The sequence below is a fragment of the Somniosus microcephalus genome, chromosome 21 (genome assembly GCF_052327205.1).
Source record: "Somniosus microcephalus isolate GS21.2 chromosome 21, FLI_Smic_1.0, whole genome shotgun sequence".
NCBI classification, from domain to species: domain Eukaryota; kingdom Metazoa; phylum Chordata; class Chondrichthyes; order Squaliformes; family Somniosidae; genus Somniosus; species Somniosus microcephalus.
The window spans coordinates 72,802,632-72,823,549 of NC_141007.1; the positions used below are offsets into that span (position 1 = coordinate 72,802,632).

Below are 20,918 nucleotides of genomic sequence, written 5' to 3' on the forward strand. Positions count from 1 at the left end.
ATTGGCAGCCGTGCCTTAAGCTGCCAAGGCCCTAAACTCTGGAATTCTCTCCCTAAACCCGCTCCGCCTCTCTACCTCTCTCTCCTCCCGTGTCGCTCCTTAAAACCTACCTCTTTGACCAAGCTTTTAGTCACCAAGCTTTTAGTCACCTGTCCTAACATCTCTTTATGTAGCTGGGCATCAAAATTCTGTCTGATTACACTCCAATGAAGCACGTGGGATGTTAAAGGTGCTATATAAATGCAAGTTGTTGTTAGTCTCCTGCCAGCTCAGACCTTCCTCCCGATCTGTATTTGGGCGGGAGTTCTCTTCCTCACAGTGTCTGTCAAACTCCACTTCTTTCGCCATTTATTAAGGGACAGAGCCCTGTTTCTGCAGCTTTTGTTTGCGACATTGATTGGAATCTGAAGCTGTAATTGCTGAGCATTTAGACGCAGAACATGTCCAAATATTTCCATTTTTTTTTCGCTGTCAAGTTTTATGTCTTGCTTCATTTCAATGAGACTAACTCCAGATGAAAGCAGGTATGGAACAAAGCAGCTTAAAAATCAGATTTACTTTGGTCTTCTGCTCCTTTTAATAATTACATTTTTAATTTTTGAGAAGCCTCCAAATTCCGTTACATTGTCTGCTGGCTTTACTTCATCCCATAACAGTAAGACAGGCTTTGCTTAAAAGTGAAATGTGATCCCCATTATCCTCCTTTTTTTTCCAGATCATTCATATCCAGCAAGAATATGAAATGAAAATCAAAGGCCTGATGCCTGCCACAGTGCGACAGGAACTTGAAGACACCATTGTTTCCATGAAGTCTCAGGTAAATCTCGGCGGTAGAATAATTAATTTGTGTTTTTAAAAAAAAATCTTTTTGCCCTACTGTCCTTTTCTTTATTCGTTCATGGTATATGTCCATCCCTAATTGTCCTTGAGAAGGTGGTGGTGAACCGCTGCAGTCCGTGCGGTGAAGGTACTCCCACAGTGCTGTTAGGGAGGGAGTGCCAGGATTTTGACACAGCGACGATGAAGGAACAGCGATATACTTCTAAGTCAGGATGGTGTGTGACTTGGAGGGGAACGTGGAGGTGATGGTGTTCCCATGCGCCTGCTGCCCTTGTCCTTCTCGGTGGTAGAGGTCATGGGTTTGGGAGGTGTTGTCGAAGAAGCCTTGGTGAGTTGCTGCAGTGCATTTTGTAGATGGTGAAAACTGCAGCCACGGTACGCCGGTGATGAAGGAAGTGAATGTATAAGGTGGTGAGTGGGGTGCCAATCAAGCGGGCTGCTTTGTCCTGGATGGTGTCGAGCTTCTTGACTGTTGTTGAAGCTGCACTCATCCAGGCAAGTGGAGCGTATTCCATCACACTCCTGACTTGTGCCTTGTAGATTTTGGAAAGGCGTTGGGAAGTCAGGAGGTGAGACACTCGCCGCAGAATACCCAGCCTCTGACCTGCTCTTGCAGCCGCAGTATTTATGTGGCTGGTCCAGTTAAGTTTCTGGTCAATGGTGACTCCCAGGATGTTGATGTTGGGGGATTCGGCAAAGGCAATGCCTTTGAATGTCAAGGGGTGGTGGTTAGATCCATTTTTGCAGCAGGGATCGCTGGTTCGTGATTACAAGCAGGAATCCTGGCTGATTTCCCCCCTTACCCCCCCCCCCCCCCCCCACCCCCGACCACCTCAATAGCACTTGACCTAGTTGGCACTGCCACCCCACTTGGAATCTCCTGGTCTGCACAGCCTAGTACACTTGCATTTTTACCTGCTGGACCTCCAGGTTAGTTAGTAGCAGAATGAATACCTTGACATGAATCAGTCATTCATGAAAGAAAGACTTATGAAATAATACTGAGCAGCCTGCAGGTGGCGCTGTCCAGGGAGAGTATAAATACTCGGGCACGGGCCCAGCTTGCGCAGGACATTCTTAACAGGAACTAGTGAAGGACACAACTAGACCTCTATGTTGTAAAACAGTTGATTAAAGCTTTGTTTAACGCTTAGACCAAGTGCCTAGTAGTTTTCTTACGTCATACCTCACAGGTGGAAATTTGCTCTTCTCGTATAGCTGCACCCATAACTAAATCCTGGTACTAGTTACTTACCTAGTCAACTGCCAGCTCCCTGTAATAAAAAGCACATGACATGGACCTCATTGAAGCTGGCAGTGTGACGCAGCAGTATTTGGGGGATACCAATTGATTCCCTCGATTATTATGTTTATGTTAATGTATTACAAGCCAAATGAATGTTGAATGTTTAAATGTCTTAATCTAACGACTCTTGGGAGCCGCAAGCCTACATTTCATTGTACTGCACTTGTGCACTAACAATGACAATAAAGTTGATTGATTGATTGATTGATTGTGAAAGGCTCGTTTTCCATCTCAGTGTCATTAGCTGCATTACTGTAGGTTGCATTGTGTTGCATGCAGTTGCACATGATGAAATGCACAGCATGGTGGCGGTGCCAGAGCAAACGATAAATAGGACAAGTTTTGTTCCTTGGACTTAGCCGCATGCAGAAAGGGCGGTGGTGCAATGGAGTAAATACAAGTCCTTCCGCCCCACAGCAAACCCGATGGGAAGTTCTGCTCCAGATTTCTCTGTGTCAGCATTTGGCCCTTAATTTACGCACAACTAAATTTGGATAAAACCAAGCTGCTCCCAGTGCTGAAGAAATTTTCTCTAATTGAGCAATCAGAGGTGTATAATTGGAGTTTTTGTAGCGCAGAATCCAGAGATCTGATCCCACCAACTGCTGTGTGACAGGGACACAAACTTTAGACACTCAACCCCACCACTCCAATCATCTCACCATGCCCACTTGGACCTCCCAGCATACCAGGACCAATAGACAGGATAGATGTATAATCATAGGCCACTAGGGATGACTTATCCCCATATATCACCTTTGGAGAAGCGAATTTCTGTTGTGTTTATCTAACTCTAGAGCCCCAAATCTTTTCCCTTTCATTTCAGCTATGATTTATTTTAGTGTTGAGTGCATTAAGCAGTTAAACAGGAGATTGCAGCCAGCCATTATCGCAGCTTATCAACCCAGAGCCCAGTAACAATTGTTTCGCACACACCAATGTCACACCATGGATTTATCCTGCACTTTCATCTTCGTGTTTGAATTCAAGACTGAGGCAACAGCTGTTTTGTTACACAACTTTCAGGCACTTTTCACCTCACTGTACAAAGCTGTGAGCTGTACTGGAGTGTTTACTCTGGATAAGTCTCAGTGTATAAAACATTTTACAGCTTGGCTATGATCTGGGGAACAGTGGGATCACATCTGAGCTGCCGCACTTCTTTAAAGAGCCCAACATAGCCGAGCAACTCATTAATCGAGTGATATTGCATTATTTGCCATTGTTGGTAGTAAGATCCTAAAACTGGGAATCTACCAGTAGGGATACATGACAATTAAAAATACTATTTCTTACAAATAAACTGTTGCTTATCACTTGGTAAACTTGCAGTGTTATACCATTCAGATTTTGTTTTGGTCAATTTTCTACCCTTCTTTGCTAAAGGTGCTGATTCTCATACCTCATTCCCATCACACTTCAAATCCCAACGTGCTAGTAATGGCCTTTACATTACCAATACAGACTGTTTGGACTTTGAAGATGGAGGGAGATACTTGACAGTTGTCTTATCTGCAAATCATTACAGTAGATGGTACTTGTGTTTAACAGGGAAACATGGGGAAGTCAGCAGTAAACTGGGACTCAGGAAATGGGGAGTTTTACTACCCAGTTGAAGTAGGGTACAAGGAAATGATGAGGGTAATTTTCCCCAGATATTGACATCCTCCCACTCTGCCTGTGGTGGATCTTAGCCCCTTCCTCACCTTGCTTGGTGACCAGCTCAAAATACCTCAAGTTTTACCAGTTTAACATAAATTCAGCAAAATTATGTTTTGGTGTCTGTACCTGTTTGCACATGCCCAGAAATGTTCATAATCGGAGAAATTATTTAGCCAGTCACGGTACCCAAATAAGTAGATGAAAGAAAGACTGTGCACAGGTTTGAACGGGGTCAAGAAAGTTAGAGTCGTAAAATTACGGCACAGGATTCAGTGGTGGAGTGCCGTGTATCCATTTAGTGAGCAGGATACCAAGTTACTCCAGTTAAAGAATGGCGGTCAGGGGAAGGGGTAGGGTCATGCCAACTGGGAGCCCTGGCATTGTCTGCTACGCTAAACACAATCGGTCTTAATACCATTTATAAGATTGGGCATCATGAACTGCTGAAACCTGTCTGTTCTTTTCAAAGTATTTTGTTTATCACATGGTAATTTTACCTTTTTGTATATTTAGGTAACTTTCCTTCAAAAGAGGGCATCCGTTCTTCAGGAGGAGCTGAACACCTACCGTCACAGAAGGTGGGTCTGTCGCTTCACAAGCAATTTAATCGTGTCATCTCCCAATGCCTTCACCGTTTCTGGCTTTTTAATATCATGGAGTGGGAGCAGCAGCATGCTGTCTGCAACCAGTTAAAGTAGCTGGAGTTGTTACCATGGCGACATAATTCAAGTGAGGCTGCGAAACATCAAACTATTTCATGGAGGTTTTCTTCCCCCTCCCCCACCGAAGGTGCTGACTCCGAGCTGAGCTACAGTTCTGATGGGGAAGGCGGGGGAACAAGCACCCACAGGAGCCTTGTGCAACTGCCCATTATTTATGTGGGAGCCTTGAACGTGAGCGTGGACAGGCTATTTGACCATGGGTGCATCACAGCCAAGCCCAATCCTCTCCGGGCACATACGGACTTTCTAGGAGATGTTGCTGGATAGCCATCAGGGGTGGGAAGCCTGCCTAAGACAGGACACTGAGGCCAATTCTCATGCATCAAGCTGTCCTGCTTGAGGTTAACCAACTCATACGCAGACTGAGGGTCGAACCTGGGCCTTGCTAACCTGTATGGCTCAGCTACGCACTAGATAAACTCACTGAGCTTCCAGGACAGCCCAGTGAAACTATCCTTTTCAAGGTTATTTTGGGCAGGATTTGTAATATCCACATAAATGTTTTTCCATGAAAGTTATATTTTCTGGAACTGTCCAGAAATTCCTGCAGATTCTTATTCCTACCACTCCTGCAATATGCCTAACCAGCAACTTTGTAAAGGAGGTTTGGAAGCTTCCAGGCCAGAAACTGCTGATGACACAGAGGCTTTAAATATTTAAGATTCCTTGACTGGCAAAGAGATTTTGAAGGCAGCTTGGGAATTGTTAAAGTTACAAACTTTTCCAGATGAAGTGAGGGGTTTAGTTGATCTGACGGCTACTGCCTGTACAATGTGAAGTTCTTACATCTTCCTCCCTGTCCTGAGGTCACTTAGTAAGGGAGCCACTGGGGTGCGATTCCATGGGCACTGGCTTCCAGTGCTAAACATGTAAGCATAGACAGCAAGGGTCAGCAGATTGCTTGACTATAGTGGGCACCATAGCCATAGCGGTTCCCAACCCTTTCCAATTTTTTTACCATCTTTGTTCTTTTGGCCATTTGTCCTAATATCTCCTTATAGAATCATACAGCACAGAAGGAGGCCATTTGGACCATCGTGTCTCTTTGGTGGAGCTATCCAATTAGTCCCATTCCCCTGCTCTTTCCTCATAGACCTTTAAATGTTTTCCCTTCAAGTATTTATCCAATTCCCTTGAAAGTTGCTATTGAATCTGCTTCCACCGCCCTTTCAGGCAATGCAATCCAGATCACAACAACTCATTGCGTAAAAAAATGTTTCCTCATGTCGCCTCTGGTTCTTTTGCCAATCACCTTTAAAAAAAAAAACACCTTATGTGGCTCGGTGTCAAACTTTGTTTGCTAACGCTCCTGTGAAGCACCTTGGGACATTTTACTACATTAAAGGCGCTATATAAATGCAAGTTATTGTCGTTATTGAGATGTGGGTGACGCTGGCAAGGCTGCATTTATTGCCCATCCCGAGTTAGGTGATGATGGACTGTCTCCTTAAACCGCTGGTGATGAACGAAAGGCAATATATGTCCATGTCAGGATGGGGTGTGACTTGCAGGGGAACTTGGTGGTGATAGTGTTCCCACAACATTGCTGCTCTTGTCCTTCTTGGTAGTGGAAGTCACAGAGGAGGGAGGTGCCTTGTGTGTTTGATGTCATCAAGCAATAGAACAGAGATTGCTTCCTACTCACAACACAGATCATAGAAGGAGCCAAAGGGTTTCCTGTTTAAAGACAAAGTCCAAGGCTATAATAAAACAAATTAGCTGCAGTTTGGAGCCTATAATGTTAATTTATCACAGTCAATAAACATTTGTGTGTTACTCAATGGATGTGATACTTAGAATCATAAAATGATAGAATCATACAGCATAGAAGGAGGCCATTCGGCCCATCGTATCGGATCCAGCTCTTTGAAAGAGCAATCCAGTTAGTTCCACTCCCTTGCTCTTTCCCCATAGCCCTGCAAATTTCACCCACTCTGTGATGTGAAACATAGAAACATAGAAGATAGGAGCAGGAGTAGGCCATTCGGCCCTTCGAGCCTGCTCCACCATTCAATGAGATCATGGCTGATCATCCAAATTCAGTACCCTGTCCCTGCCCTCTCCCCATATCCCTTGATCCCTTTAGCCTCAAGAAATATATCCAACTCTTTCTTGAATATATTTAATGAACTGGCCTCCACCACCCTCTGTGGCAGAGAATTCCACAGGTTCACCACTCTCTGGGTGAAGAAATTCCTCCTCATCTCAGTCCTAAATGTCCTACCCCTTATCCTGAGACTATGACCCCTGGTTCTGGACTCCCCGGCCATCAGAAACATCCTTTCTGCTTCTAGTCTGTCCAGGCCTGACAGAATTTTATAGGTTTCGATGAGATCCCCTCTCAATCTTCTAAACTCCAGTGAGTATAAGCCCAATCGACACAATCTCTCCTCATACGTCATTCCTGCCATCCCAGGAATCAGCCTGGTGAATCTTTGCTGCACTCCCTCCATGGCAAGAACGTCCTTCCTCAGATAAGGCGACCAAAACTGCACACAATACTCGAGGTGCGGTCTCACCAAGGCCCTGTACAACTGTAGCAAGACATCCTTGTTCCTGTACTCAAACCCTCTTGCTACGAAGGCCAACATACCATTTGCCTTCTTAACCGCCTGCTGCACCTGCATGCTTACCTTCAGCGACTGGTGCACAATAACACCCAGGTCTCTTTGCACTTCCCCTTCTCTCAATCTATTGCCATTCAAATAATAATCTGCCTTCCTGTTTTTGCCACCAAAGTGGATAACCTCACATTTATCCACATTATAGTGCATTTGCCATGTTTCTGCCCAATCACCCAACCTGTCCAAATCGTACTGGAGTTTCACGACATCCTCCTCACAGCTTACCCTCCCACCCAGCTTTGTGTCGTCTGCAAATTTGGAGATATTACATCCAATTCCCTCGTCCAGATCATTAATATATATTGTGAACAGCTGGGGTCCTAGGACCGATCCTTGCGGTACCCCACTAGTCACTGCCTGCCACTCGGAAAACGACCCGTTTATTCCAACTCTTTGCTTTCTGTCCGCCAACCAGTTCTCTATCCAAGTCAATACCTTGCCCCCAATCCCATGTGCCTTAATTTTGCACGCTAATCTCTTATGTGGGACCTTATCGAAAGCCTTCTGAAAGTCCAAATACACCACATCCACTGGTTCTCCCTTATCTATTTTACTAGTTACATCCTCAAAAAATTCCAGTAGATTAGTCAAGCATGATTTACCTTTTGTAAATCCATGTTGACTTTGTCCAATCCTGTCACAGCTTTCCAAGTGCTCTGCTATTACATCTTTTATAATAGACTCTAGCATTTTCCCCACTACCGATGTCAGGCTTACCGGTCTATAATTCCCCGCTTTTTCTCTACCACCTTTTTTGAATAGTGGGGTAACATTAGCTACCCTCCAATCCATGGGTACCGTTCCAGAGTCTATCGAGTTCTGGAAGATGACCAGCAATGCATCTACTATCTCTAGGGCCACTTCCTTAATTACCCTAGGATGTAGACCATCAGGCCCTGGGGATTTATCGGCCTTCAGTCCCATCAATTTTCCTAACACCATTTCCCTACAAATACTGATTTCTTTCAGTTCCTCCCTTTCATCAGACCCTATGTTCCCCGACATCTCTGGGAGGTTATTTGTGTCCTCCTTTGTGAAGACAGAACCAAAGTATGTATTTAGTTGGTCTGCCATTTCCTTGTTTCCCATTATAAATTCCCCTGATTCTGACTGTAAGGGACCTATGCTTGACTTCACCAATCTTTTTCTCTTCACATATGTATAAAAGCTTTTACAGTCAGTTTTTATGTTCCCTGCTAGCTTACTCGCATATTCTATTTTCCCTTTCTTAATTAATCCCTTTGTCCTCCTTTGTTGACTCCTAAACTGCTCCCAATCCTCAGGATTATTGCTTTTTCTAGCCGATTTATATGAATACCATTTAATGATTGTAAATAATGGAATAGATATTTACACAGAAAAGAAATATCAATGACCTCTTTTTCAAGGTCTAAGCATTTTACCAGACAAGCTTTGTCTGTGATTATATTAAAAAATCAGTTTATCAAAGGGAATTTGGACAGAATCTGCTCATAACCTGAGCCAGACCCTATGGAACAATATACACAAGATATGCAGTGGCCACATTCAATCCTTACATCACTCTGAATCCTGTCCGTTTTACTTCAATGTCTATTCTATACAAGCATCTCAAGGTGGCAATTGTACACTGACTGGAATGAGAATAACTCCATTCACATGATGCCATATATTTTAAATTGTAACGTGTAAATTCTGAGCTCGTCTAACTGCCGGCCGCAGTGTGAACATGACATAACGTGTGTGACTGATTGTGGCACCTCTTATTGTAATGTTCAGTCACCATCATTAAAGCAGTTGTGGAACAGAAAGAAACTGTAATTACACTCTCCTGCCAATGGTGCGCCTCTACTGGCGGGAGGGTATAATTACAGCATGACATGTTTACATAGGCAGTTTCCATTGTAAATGTAGACGTAGGAATTTAGTGTGTGTGGATATAAAATTTTTAATATATTAATGGATTTATTGATTTCCTTTTTAAGCAGGGTTAGTTTGTACCCGAACAAAATCTGTCATTTTTATATTTCAGATGATGTACCGCTGGATGATTTCCTTGCCTCACTCATACCTTTAATGTAACTAACATGGAACAGAATGGGATGCCAGCAGTATCAACAGCCACTGTGTAAGGACAAGCATCTTATGTGTGAGAAGCAGTGAGATTAGAAGCTGAATATCAGTAATCTTTTATTGTGTTGAAGGTCAAAAAGACAGTATTTCCACCGCCAGTGTTGTGTCTGCCTCTCTGCTTTGTTTTGGTCCAATCAGACACCCTTTTAACCTTTTATTTTTGCTTTCCAAAATATTTATAATCTTTATTTTATAAACTGTATTAATAATCTGTAAGCCCGTACATATCATTGTCAATATTTTTCTATTCTTTAAGCCTGCAGTTCTTGTGTCGTCACTAGCAATCAAGTTCACATTTAAAATTATGCTTTGTATTGTACTTCATTTTGTTTTTTTTACATTGTTATGATTTTTATACACTAACATCTTATTAAAGTATCTATTTCTTGCATGTTTGTTTTATGATTGTTTTAAGGTGTTGTGATATCTTTGAAGGAGCTTTCTGCCATAATTAAATTAATTTGTTGCCCAGTTCCTGCCTGAATAATAATGAATTTTCTTTAAAAAAATGACTAAATCGTTTGTTCATAACATTACATTTTATTGGCCTGGACCACCATTTTGGAACCTGGAATTCAAGCAGCCAGCCTTTTTGACATTAGTACCATAGTAATTTTATATATTTTTTAAAGGTTGCGGAAGCTCTCCTGATGGACCAGTGGGTAAATATATCTTTATAGGTAGATACCACGTAACACCGGCCAGAAGATCCCAGGATACATAAGAACATAAGAAATAGCAGGAGTAGGCCATTTGGCCCTTCAAGCCTGCTCCGCCATTCAATAAGATCATGCTGATCTTCTACCTCAACTCCACCTTCCTGCACTATCCCCATATAGAGTCATAGAAGTCATAGAATTATACAGCACAGAAAGAGGCCCTTCGGCCCATCGTGTCTGCGCCGTCCATCAAGCCCTGTCCAATCTAATCCCATTTTCCAGCATTTGGTCCATAGCCTTGTATGCAATGGCATTTCAAGTGCTCATCCAAATGCTTCTTGAATGTGAGGGTTCCTGCCTCTACCACCCTTTCAGGCAGTGAGTTCCAGACTCCAACCACCCTCTGGGTGAAAAAGTTCCTCCTCAAATCCCCTCTAAACCTCCTGCCGCTTACCTTGAATCTATGCCCCCTTGTTATTGACCCCCCTACTAAGGGGAAAAGTTCCTCTTTATCTACCCTATCTATGCCCCTCATCATTTTGTACACCTCAATCAGGTCCCCCCTCAGCCTTCTTTGCTCCAAGGAAAACAACCCCAGCCTGTTTAGTCTTTCTTCATAGCTGAGGCGCTCCAGCCCAGGTAACATCCTGGTAAATCTCCTCTGCACCCTCTCCAATGCAATCACATCCTTCCTATAGTGAGGCGACCAGAACTGCACACAGTACTCCAGCTGTGGCCTTACCAGCGTTTTGTACAGCTCCATCATAACCTCCCTGCTCTTATACTCTATGCCTCGGCTAATGAAGGCAAGTATCCCATATGCCTTTTTAACCACCTTATCTACCTGTTCCGCTGCCTTCAGGGATCTATGTACATGTACACCAAGGTCCCTCTGACCCTCTGTACTTCCTAGGGTCCTACCACTCATTGTGTATTCCCTTGCCTTATTTGTCTGTCCAAAATGTATCACCTTGCACTTTTCAGGGTTAAATTCCATTTGCCACTTATCCGCCCATCTGACCAACCCGTTTATATCGTCCTGTAGCCTGAGGCTTTCCTCCTCGCAATTTACCACCCCACCAATTTTCGTGTCATCTGCGAACTTACTGATCATACCTTTTACATTCTCCTCCAAATCATTTATGTAGATCACAAACAGCAAGGGACCCAGCACCGATCCCTGAGGTACCCCACTGGACACAGGCTTCCAGTCACAAAAGCAACCTTCGACCATCACCCTCTGCCTCCTGCCACTCAGCCAGTTTAGGATCCAACGTGCCAAGGCACCCTGGATCCCATGGGCTCTTACCTTCTTGACCAGTCTCCTATGCGGGACTTTGTCAAAAGCCTTACTGAAGTCCATGTATACCACATCCACAGCATTTCCTTCATCCACACACCTAGTCACCCCCTCGAAAAATTCAATCAGATTGGTCAGACATGATTTACCCTTGACAAAGCCATGCTGACTATCCCCGATTAATCCTTGCCTCTCCAAGTGGAGACTAATTTTGTCCCTCAGAATCTTTTCCAATAATTTCCCTACCACAGATGTTAGGCTCACTGGCCTGTAATTTCCTGGTTTATCCCTGCTACCCTTCTTGAATAATGGTACTACGTTAGCTGTTCTCCAGTCCTCTGGTACATCCCCTGTGGCCAGGGAGGTTCTGAAAATTTGTGTCAGAGCCCCTGCAATCTCCTCCTTTGCCTCACACAGCAGCCTGGGATACATCTCGTCTGGGCCTGGGGATTTATCCACTTTTTGGCCTGCTAAAACCTCTAGTACCTCTTCCCTCTCGATGCTAATATGTTCAAGTATATCACAGTCCCCTTGCCCGATTTCTATGTCTACATCGTCTTTCTCCATAGTGAACACAGATGCAAAAAATTCATTTAAAACCCCGCCTACATCATCTGGCTCTACACACAGATTGCCACTTTGTTCCCTAATGGGCCCTACCCTTTCCCTGGTTATCCTCTTGCCCTTAATATACTTATAAAATCTTATCCCTTGATTCCCTTAGTATCCAAAAATCTATCGATCTCTGTCTTGGATATACTCAACGACTGAGCCTCCACAGCCCTCTGGGGTAGAGAATTCCAAAGATTCACCACCCTCAGTGAAGAAATTTCTCCTTATCTCAGTCCTAAATGGCTGACCCCTTATCCTAAGACTGTGACCCCTGGTTCTAGACTCCCCAGCCAGGGGAAACATCCCCCCTGCATCTACCCTGACAAGCCCTGTAAGAATTTTGTATGTTTCAATTACATCACCTCACATTCTTCTAAACTCTAGAGAATATAGACCTAGTCTACTCAATCTCTCTTCATAGGACTATTCCCCCCATCCCAGGAATGAGTCTGGTAAACCTTCGTTACACTCCCTCTATGGCAAGTATATCCTTTCTTAGGTAAGGAGACCAAATCTGTACACAATACTCCAGGTGTGGTTTCACCAGGGCCCTATATAATTGCAGTAAGACGTCTTTACTCTTATACTCAAATCCTCTTGTAATAAAGACCAACATACCATTTGCTTTCTTAATTGCTTACTGTACCTGCATGTTAACTTTCAGTGATTCGTGTACAAGGACACCCAGGTCCCTCTGAACACCAACATTTCCCAATCTCCCACCATTTAAAAAATACTCTGCTTTTCTATTTTTCCTACCAAAGTGGATAACTTCACATTTCTCCACATTATATTCCATTTGCCATGTTCACTTAGCCTGTCTATATCCCCCTGAAGCCTCCTTGCATCCTCCTCACAACTTACATTCCCACCCAGCTTTGTATCATCAGCAAACTTGGACATATTACATTTGGTCCCCTCATCCAAATCATTGATATAGATTGTGAATAGCTGAGGCCACAGCACGGATAGTCTCCTGGTCTGTGCTGAGTTAGCTGACCTGAGCTAAGGGACAATTTGGGGCCACTCAGGCAGGTAGAATTGTGCCCCGACATGAGTCAGCACCTTCAGGAGAAGAGGGAGGGAAAAAGTTTAAAAAGTTATGATTTATAAAGATGCTGGAAAGACATTGATCCTGCTGCTGGAAACCCCTCAAAGCGTATAATTCTAGCCATTCCTCAGACACATTTTTGACATGAAGCTCCTTCCAGCAATATTCAAATTGCAGTTCAGTCCATAAAAACTACAACTTGTATTTGTGTAATGCCTTTAATGTAATAAACATCCCGAGATAGCTCATAGAGGCAGAAACAGACACCGAGCATAGTGGCGGAATTAGGAGAATTAACCAACGGCAAGTTCAAAGAGATGGGTTACAAAAGTGAGGAGAGAGGTAGCAAGGCATCAAGGTAAGGTTTATGGAGAGAATTTGAGAGTCTCGGGCCCAAATACTGAAGGCTCCTTCACTGCAAGAGGCAGGGGAGAGGTTACAGTGGATGCCAGAGTCAGATGAATGCAGGATACACATTGACACGTGGAGCTGGAGGGGTTGTAGAGGTAGGGTGAGATGAACCCATGGAGGCATTTGTTAGCAAGGATAACGATTTTGAATTCAAGGCAATGGAGGTGGGGACCCAATGGAGCGCATGGAGTTGGGTGAGTGGAACTTAATGTCGGATAGGATGCAGTGACAGAGTTTCACATGAGTTAGAATTTATATAGTGTAAAGCACAGGAGGCTGGTAAGGAGAGCATTGGAGATATATTGCCTGCGGAAATAACAAGAGACAGATGAGGATCTCGGCGACAGTGGGGACATGTTAAGGCAGAGCTGGCCGATGTTACAGAAATGTAAATCGGTAGAGGCTGTACTCTGTGCCTGGAGTCACTTGTAAGTATTGTTACTGCTGTTTAAGCATTGGGGTTACTGGAACAAAAATCATTTCTGCTTGAGCTGGAGCCTCTCCTCCAAATATGTCTTGATGGGGGGAGAGTCGGAAACTGATTTTGAATATGTATGTTATAGTTGTTCTGCAGAGCAGGATGACACAGCCCATGAATATCCACACTAACGTAGTGCTTTTCCTGGAGTAATAGCTGCAGGACAGGGCAACCCGCCTGTACCTCAGCTAGTTTTTTCCCTCTCTCCCTTTAGACCAGCTGACTGAGATTGATGAAATTTGAGTGTGAAATGTTTACTTGAGTGTCTCGGGGGGCATGACTCCCAACATAGGAGCTACCAGTCTGCCCCGGCTTCCTCCTCGTGCCAAAGGACTCATGTTTCCATTCAGTGGGGCAATGTTTGTAGTGAGTGCTACAATGGCACCAGCACAGTCAGTATCCTAGCTTTGTACTTTTGCAAGGCAGCATTTAAAATTGTCATTCTTGTGTTCAAATCCCTCCATGGCCTCACCCCATCCTATCATTTGAACAATAGGATGATAATTTTAAAATTGAGGCGTTGCTTAATCGGGAGCCAATGTAGGTCAGTGAGCACAGGGGTGATGGGTGAATGGGATTTGGTGCGCGTTAGGACATGGGCAGCAGAGTTTTGGATGACCTCAAGTTTACGGAGGGTAGAACGTAGGAGGCCGGCTAGGAGTGCGTTGGAATAGTCAAGTCTAGAGGTAACAAAGGCATGGATGAGGGTTTCAAAAGCATTACGTGTTCATTTGCTGATATAGGCAAGTCATTTCTATAATCTTTGTAGAGCTTTGCTGCTGGCTCAGTTTGGTGAATGTACTGCCCAGCCTCGGCGCTGTGCCATACAGACCAGGGTGGATCCAGGCTCAATCTTTGGTCAATGCTGATCTGGATCCGGATGCTCTACAGTTGGCCTCAGTGTTCCAGAGCTAGGGAAGGGGAAAATCAGCCAGAGTTCCTGCTCCTGATCTCCATTTAGTACTTCCCCTACTGGGGCTACCAGAGGTTACTGTATAACTGCACCTTGGCATAAGTCAGCACTCTGAGGAGGAGAGGTAAAAAGGGGAGAAAGTTGGGAATTAATATAAATGAAGACTTTTTACATTTCTCATTTTGATTTACCATATTTATGTGTAAATAATTTCACACTTGTAAGACAAAATTGCGTGTTTTGAATATAGGGATAAATGTTTAACCTACTGCTGCCATGAACTCTGAGCAGACTTAATCCAAACTTTGTTTTCTGTTTGTGGATTCAATTCCGTGCAGCCATAGTTGAGAACATCAGAAAGTCAAAAGAAATTATTGTCAGACAGAAGACCTGAATGCTCAACCATATGTTTTGAATTCAGTTAATTCCTTGCTCAAAGTGGCACTATCATTGCTCACCATCTCCGCCTGATCCCTGCTTAGCATCATTTTCAGTGCGCGCGATTGAAGCAGAATTAAAATGACCCGAGGCACAAGCCATTCCCAATTCCAGGTTCCTGCATGCTACTAAGGAGGTAGACAGGAGGTGGGGAGGGGAGAAATTGACCTTCCATTTTTACCTCTGTCCCCTGTAGAATAGCAGCTGACACCACTCGACTGAGGTTGAGAATGTACCATGTGAAGGACTGCAGGTTTGAACCTGCGTTCTACCAATCTGTTGAAGCACCAACATACTATGCCACACATGCATGCCCGAAAAGGTGTTTCCATAGATACAAACATTTACAGAAACGCATTAGTTTGATTTCTAGTCTTTATACTTTACATAGAATTTACAGCACAGAAATAAGCCATTCGGCCCAACTGGTCCGTGCCGGTGTTTAAGCTCCACACGAGCCTCCTCCCACCCCTCTTCATCTCACCCTATCTGCATATCTTTCTGTTCCTTTCTCCCTCATGTACTCTTGCCTCTCCCTATCTCTGTAACCTCCTCCAGCCCCACAACCCTCCGAGGTCTCTGCACGCCTCCAATTCTGACCGCTTGCACATCCCAATTTGAATCGCTCCACCATTGGCCGCTGTGCCTTCAGCTGCCTGGGCCCTGAGTTCTGGAATTCCCTCCCTTAACCTCTCCGCCTCTGTACCTCTCCTCCTTAAAACCTACCTCTTTGACCAAACTTTTGGCCACTTGTCCTAATATCTCCTTAGGTGGCTCGGTGTCAGATTGTGTTTGCAAGCACTCCTGTGAAGCACCTTGGGACATTTTACTATGTTAAAGCCACTATATAAATGCAAGTTGTTCTTGTTGTACTTATCTAGCTTCCCCTTAATATGCTATTCACCTCAACTACTCCATGTACAGGATGCATGTACGTGTCAGTCAAATATCAACGGCAAAGTGCCTGCATGTCATGAATTCTCACTTGTAACCCTGCGCATACAATAAAGTTTGCCCTACTGTTTCTTTACATAGACACCGTGCTCTTGATGCAATAAAGTAAAAAATAATCCAAATGAACAAACTCCGAAGCAAGGATCTATATCACCTAGGTACTAACTCCTGCACGGAGCGTGAGAAACAGAGCGTGAGCAAGTAATTAAACATCCCTTGATCTTTGAGCCCCAATGTGAGAAAGACAAATAAACAGAAAATGAAGTTTGTCACACAAAAGGAGCCAGCAGTCAAGCCAAGTCTAGCTGATCTCACCAAGGGGGCATGACGCTTGTTAGGTAGGCATCAATTACAGTCTCTCTGGCTGTGCATTAATAAGTAGGGAGGTGACAGCACTTCATGCTTTCCTTGGGAGACAGCAGTGTAACTCCTTTGTAGGTTGCTAACACAATTTCTAAAGAAGAGATCGGTCATGGAAAGATGATGTAAGTGAGCCCAGCCCAGATCACAGCAGCTACCTTTATACTTTGCTTGTATCCTATTTTATATTATATAATATAATCGGTTTGCCGTTGGATCGAGCCTGTCCTGTTTACACTGCAGTATGGAATCAGTAATTAGGGAGAATTAGGTGTAGTTTACATTTGTGACTTTATCACAGTGGCTGCACTCCTGCCCTGATGTTGGGTGAAAGTCAAAGAAAGGCAACATTATGAAAGTTGCATTGCAGGTCTGTATGGGCAGGCTGCCAGATCACAAAGCGTGACACTATGACCAGTGCTACTGATGACAAGCATTTACCTTTGCCTCCAGAGGCAGGTAGCAAAACCATCTCCCGAATCTGATATCTGTTTTGGAGACTTCGATGCCTCCAGAGGTCTTTATGCTGCCTCATTTATATGGCAGCGTTATAATATGAATGGAGTATTGATGTTGAATTTGCATGCTAGTTTGTTTTGAATCTACATCTGTTTTGGAAACCAGCCCTTGTGAACCGAACTCTGAATTGGCCCAGACTTACCTCGAAGCTTTGTCTGAGACCAGACCAACCAACCTGCCTTGGCCACAGAGTCTGACTGAAGAATCTTTGCATAAAGATAACAGGTAACAACAACTTGCATTTATATAGCACCTTTAATGTAGTAAAACGTCCCACAGCGTTTCACTGGAGGGTTATCAGACAAAATTTGACACCAAGCAACGTAAGAAGATATTAGGACAGGTGACCAAAAGCTTGGTCAAAGAGGTAGGTTTTAAGGAGCGTCTTAAAGGAGGAGAGTGAGGTTTAGAGAGGGAATTCTAGAGCTTAGGGCCCAGGCAGCTGAAAGCACGGCCGCCAATGGTGGGGCAAAAGAAATCAGGGATGCACAAGAGGCCAGAATTGGAGGAGCATAGAATTCTCGGAGGATTAAATAATGTATTGCAAAAAAAGACACTGGGTATGAAAGCAATGTTCTGCTGGGTTTGATTTATTCTCAAGCTGTAGTCATTTTGCTGAAAGTTAAATTAGTTGAGAGTTAACTGATGTGAAAAGTGGTCTAATAACACGGAACCATCCTGCTACAAATAAATAGCAGCAATAAACCTGAAGGTTTGTCGGTGAATTAATGACCTTCCACGTATTATCAGCACTCAGAAACTGACCCTGCCGTGGACCCAGAATATTGAATCCCCTTTCATAGAATCTTACAGCGTAGAAGAAGGACATTCAGCCGTTCGTGTCTGTGCCTGCTCTTTGAAAGAGCTGTTCAATTAGTCCAGCTCCCCTGCTCTTTCCCCAGAGCCCTGTAATTTTCTCCCCTTCAACTACTGTATTTATCCAATTCCCTTTTGAAAGTTACTGTTGAATTTGCTTCCACCACCCTTTCAGGCAGCGCATTCCAGATCTTGACAACTCGCTGCGTCAAAAAGTTCTCCTCATCTCCCCTCTGGTTCTTTTGCCATGTCTCATGTCTCCTAAATTTTTTCAAAGACTTTTTTTCATGCCTGGGATCCCCAAACACTGAGGGTAATTTTGACTTTGTGCGACTGTGTAAAACGGGTGATAGCGGATAAGCAACCCGTTTTGCATCTCTCATGATTTCTATTTCCATTGTGCATTTTATATTATCGCACAAAGTCAACATGACCCCCACTGACATCATCAGCCCTGATATTGTGAAGGGAGGTTGAGCACAGGCCAAGTTCATCCCTGAAAGGAGAGAGGGAAAGCCGTCCCCAATCTGCTTGCTGCAAAATCCCTCCATTCCACCTCCATGGGGACTTCCCAGAGGAGGGCAAAGACCTTCCATTAACAAAGCTGAGCAGAAACTCAATGGGGTCTATTTTGTCTTTTGGGTGGCCAAGTGCGCCGCTAGGCTTTGGTGGCAAAAACAGGAAGACAGATTATTATTTGAATGGCAATAGATTGGGAGAAGGGGAAGTGCAAAGAGACCTGGGTGTTCTTGTGCACCAGTCGCTGAAGGTAAGCATGCAGGTGCAGCAGGCGGTTAAGAAGGCAAATGGTATGTTGGCCTTCGTAGCAAGAGGGTTTGAGTACAGGAACAAGGATGTCTTGCTGCAGTTGTACAGGGCCTTGGTGAGACCGCACCTTGAGTATTGTGTGCAGTTTTGGTCGCCTTATCTGAGGAAGGACATTCTTGCCATGGAAGGAGTGCAGCGAAGATTCACCAGGCTGATACCTGGGATGGCAGGAATGACGTATGAGGAGAGATTGTGTCGATTGGGCTTATACTCACTGGAGTTTAGAAGATTGAGAGGGGATCTCATCGAAACCTATAAAATTCTGTCAGGCCTGGACAGACTAGATGCTGGAAGGATGTTCCCGATGGTCGGGGAGTCCAGAACCAGGGGTCATAGTCTAAGGATAAGGGGTAGGACATTTAGGACTGAAATGAGGAGGAATTTCTTCACCCAGAGAGTGGTGAACCTGTGGAATTCTCTGCCACAGAGGGCGGTGGAGGCCAGTTCATTAAATATATTCAAGAAAGAGTTGGATATATTTCTTAAGGCTAAAGGGATCAAGGGATATGGGGAGAAGGCAGGGACAGGGTACTGAATTTGGATGATCAGCCATGATCTCATTGAATGGCGGAGTAGGCTCGAAGGGCCGAATGGCCTACTCCTGCTCCTATCTTCTATGTTTCTAAGAGCCCCCTGCCCCCAGCGATTTTGAGGCCCAAGCCTCAATTAAATCTGGCAGGCGAGTTGCAGGGCGCCAAACAGGCAGCTCGCTGGATTGAGACCTCAAGAGGTGGCTGCCAGCAAGATAAGTTGTATGGGGGGTGGGTCGCGATCGCAGAGGGTGGGGGTCCCAGAGCAGCAGCGGCCCAGATTATTTTTGTGCACCCTGGGGGAGCCTGCACAGCGCAGGCGCCAATCAGTCCTGACTTAACATGCCAATCAGGGTCCTATTCATGTCATAGGATCCCGATTTCCATTTTAAAAGCGGCCTATCTTCTGAAACAGGCGGGCGATTTGGACACCCGACGGTAGGCCCCTTTCAAAATGGAGCCAGTCACATCGCCGTTGCTAACAGGGCGGGGAGGCGATTGACCCCATTCTGAGGCCATTAACACCAGACGAAGGCACTCAAAATCGACCCCAATGAATCAGAGGGACTGAGCCTGAACTCTTGCACTCTGACCCACTGTGTCACCTCTGCTGTACATCTTCAAAGATTTCTGTTTAAGTATTAAAAAATCATGTAGAATAAAAAAGAAAATTGACACTAGGTAAAAGAACCTCAAAGTAGCCTAAATACAGGGTTGGCACAAAAAAAACAGATTAGAGCCCCTCAGACCTCACATGGGTGAGTTCACAAGCTTGGCCATCCCGGAGTGCAAAGATGCAGAGCAGAACAATAGTGCCTCTCCGCAGGGAGGGAACATCGGAGAGCGAGTGACTCACGCCCTGTGGGCAGCTACAGTGCAGCCCTGACAAAGGCCTGGAAACTAATTGACTGCCAGGGAATGGTGCATGTTGCAGAGGGAACCCTATAAAAGCGAAGAAGAGGAGAAAATACAAAACTTACTAAAATGCAAGAAGAAGTCGAGGATTGGGAGAAGGCCATTCAATCCTTCAAATTCATCCTTCTAACACTCCCTCCATCCAGTCTAGCATCCGACGGCATTTTAATCTCCCCAAAAGTCTTTAAATGCCACTATGTTACTTGGTAAATTAATCCAAGGGGGCGAATTTAACCCTAAGAGTGGGTAGTTAAAATCGCCCAGGTTATTTACCTGCCAGAAAGCCACCAGCAACTCATCGTTCTGAATTTTAACTTGCTTTACTGAGCAGGCGACAAGGACACCCCCTCAAAGCGAGCGAGGTCCTTCCTTACAGATGCATGCCGGGTCCCCATGATGTCATCGGGATCCGACCGCAATTTTAACATGGTCTAAGCGGGGAAGCCACTGTAGCTTTCCCGACATGTGAAGACTGCAGAGCCAGAAGTGGCACAAACAGGTAATTTTTTAAAAAACCTTTCCTTGTGGGGCCAGGAGAATCAGGAGTGCTCCTGCGGGCCCTACAAGGAACGGTTAGGTCTCCCCTGACGCGGATTTCGCTCCCCCCCCCCGCTCCCACTTTCCCAAATGCAAGTCCCCAGTGAGATAGCCCCTGAAGCCGATCCCGCCACCAACTAGTGTGCTCGGGATTTAAAATGTTCTGCGCCTTATTTCTGGAGCAGCAGGTGAGTTTCCAACTCACCTCACTATCCACCCGCCCAAAAATCACTAATAAATCCAATAGGGAATTCAGGGGCAACTTCTTTACCCAGAGAGTGGTGAGAATGTGGAACTCGCAACTACAAGGAGTAGTTGAGGTGAATAGTAT

General features: G+C 44.7%; 1 protein-coding gene across 1 annotated transcript in view; it reads left to right on the top strand.

Annotated features, from left to right (window-relative positions):
- Window positions 1–9,740, top strand: part of cep112 (centrosomal protein 112) — a 420,760-nt gene extending 411,020 nt beyond the window's left edge. The window contains exons 23-25 of the mRNA XM_085964113.1: window positions 716–817; window positions 4,322–4,386; window positions 9,166–9,740. Coding sequence (XP_085820239.1) covers window positions 716–817; window positions 4,322–4,386; window positions 9,166–9,169 — 171 coding nt within the window. The 3' untranslated portion in view covers window positions 9,170–9,740. The remainder of the gene's footprint in view (window positions 1–715; window positions 818–4,321; window positions 4,387–9,165) is intronic.
- Window positions 9,741–20,918: the final 11,178 nt, after the last annotated feature.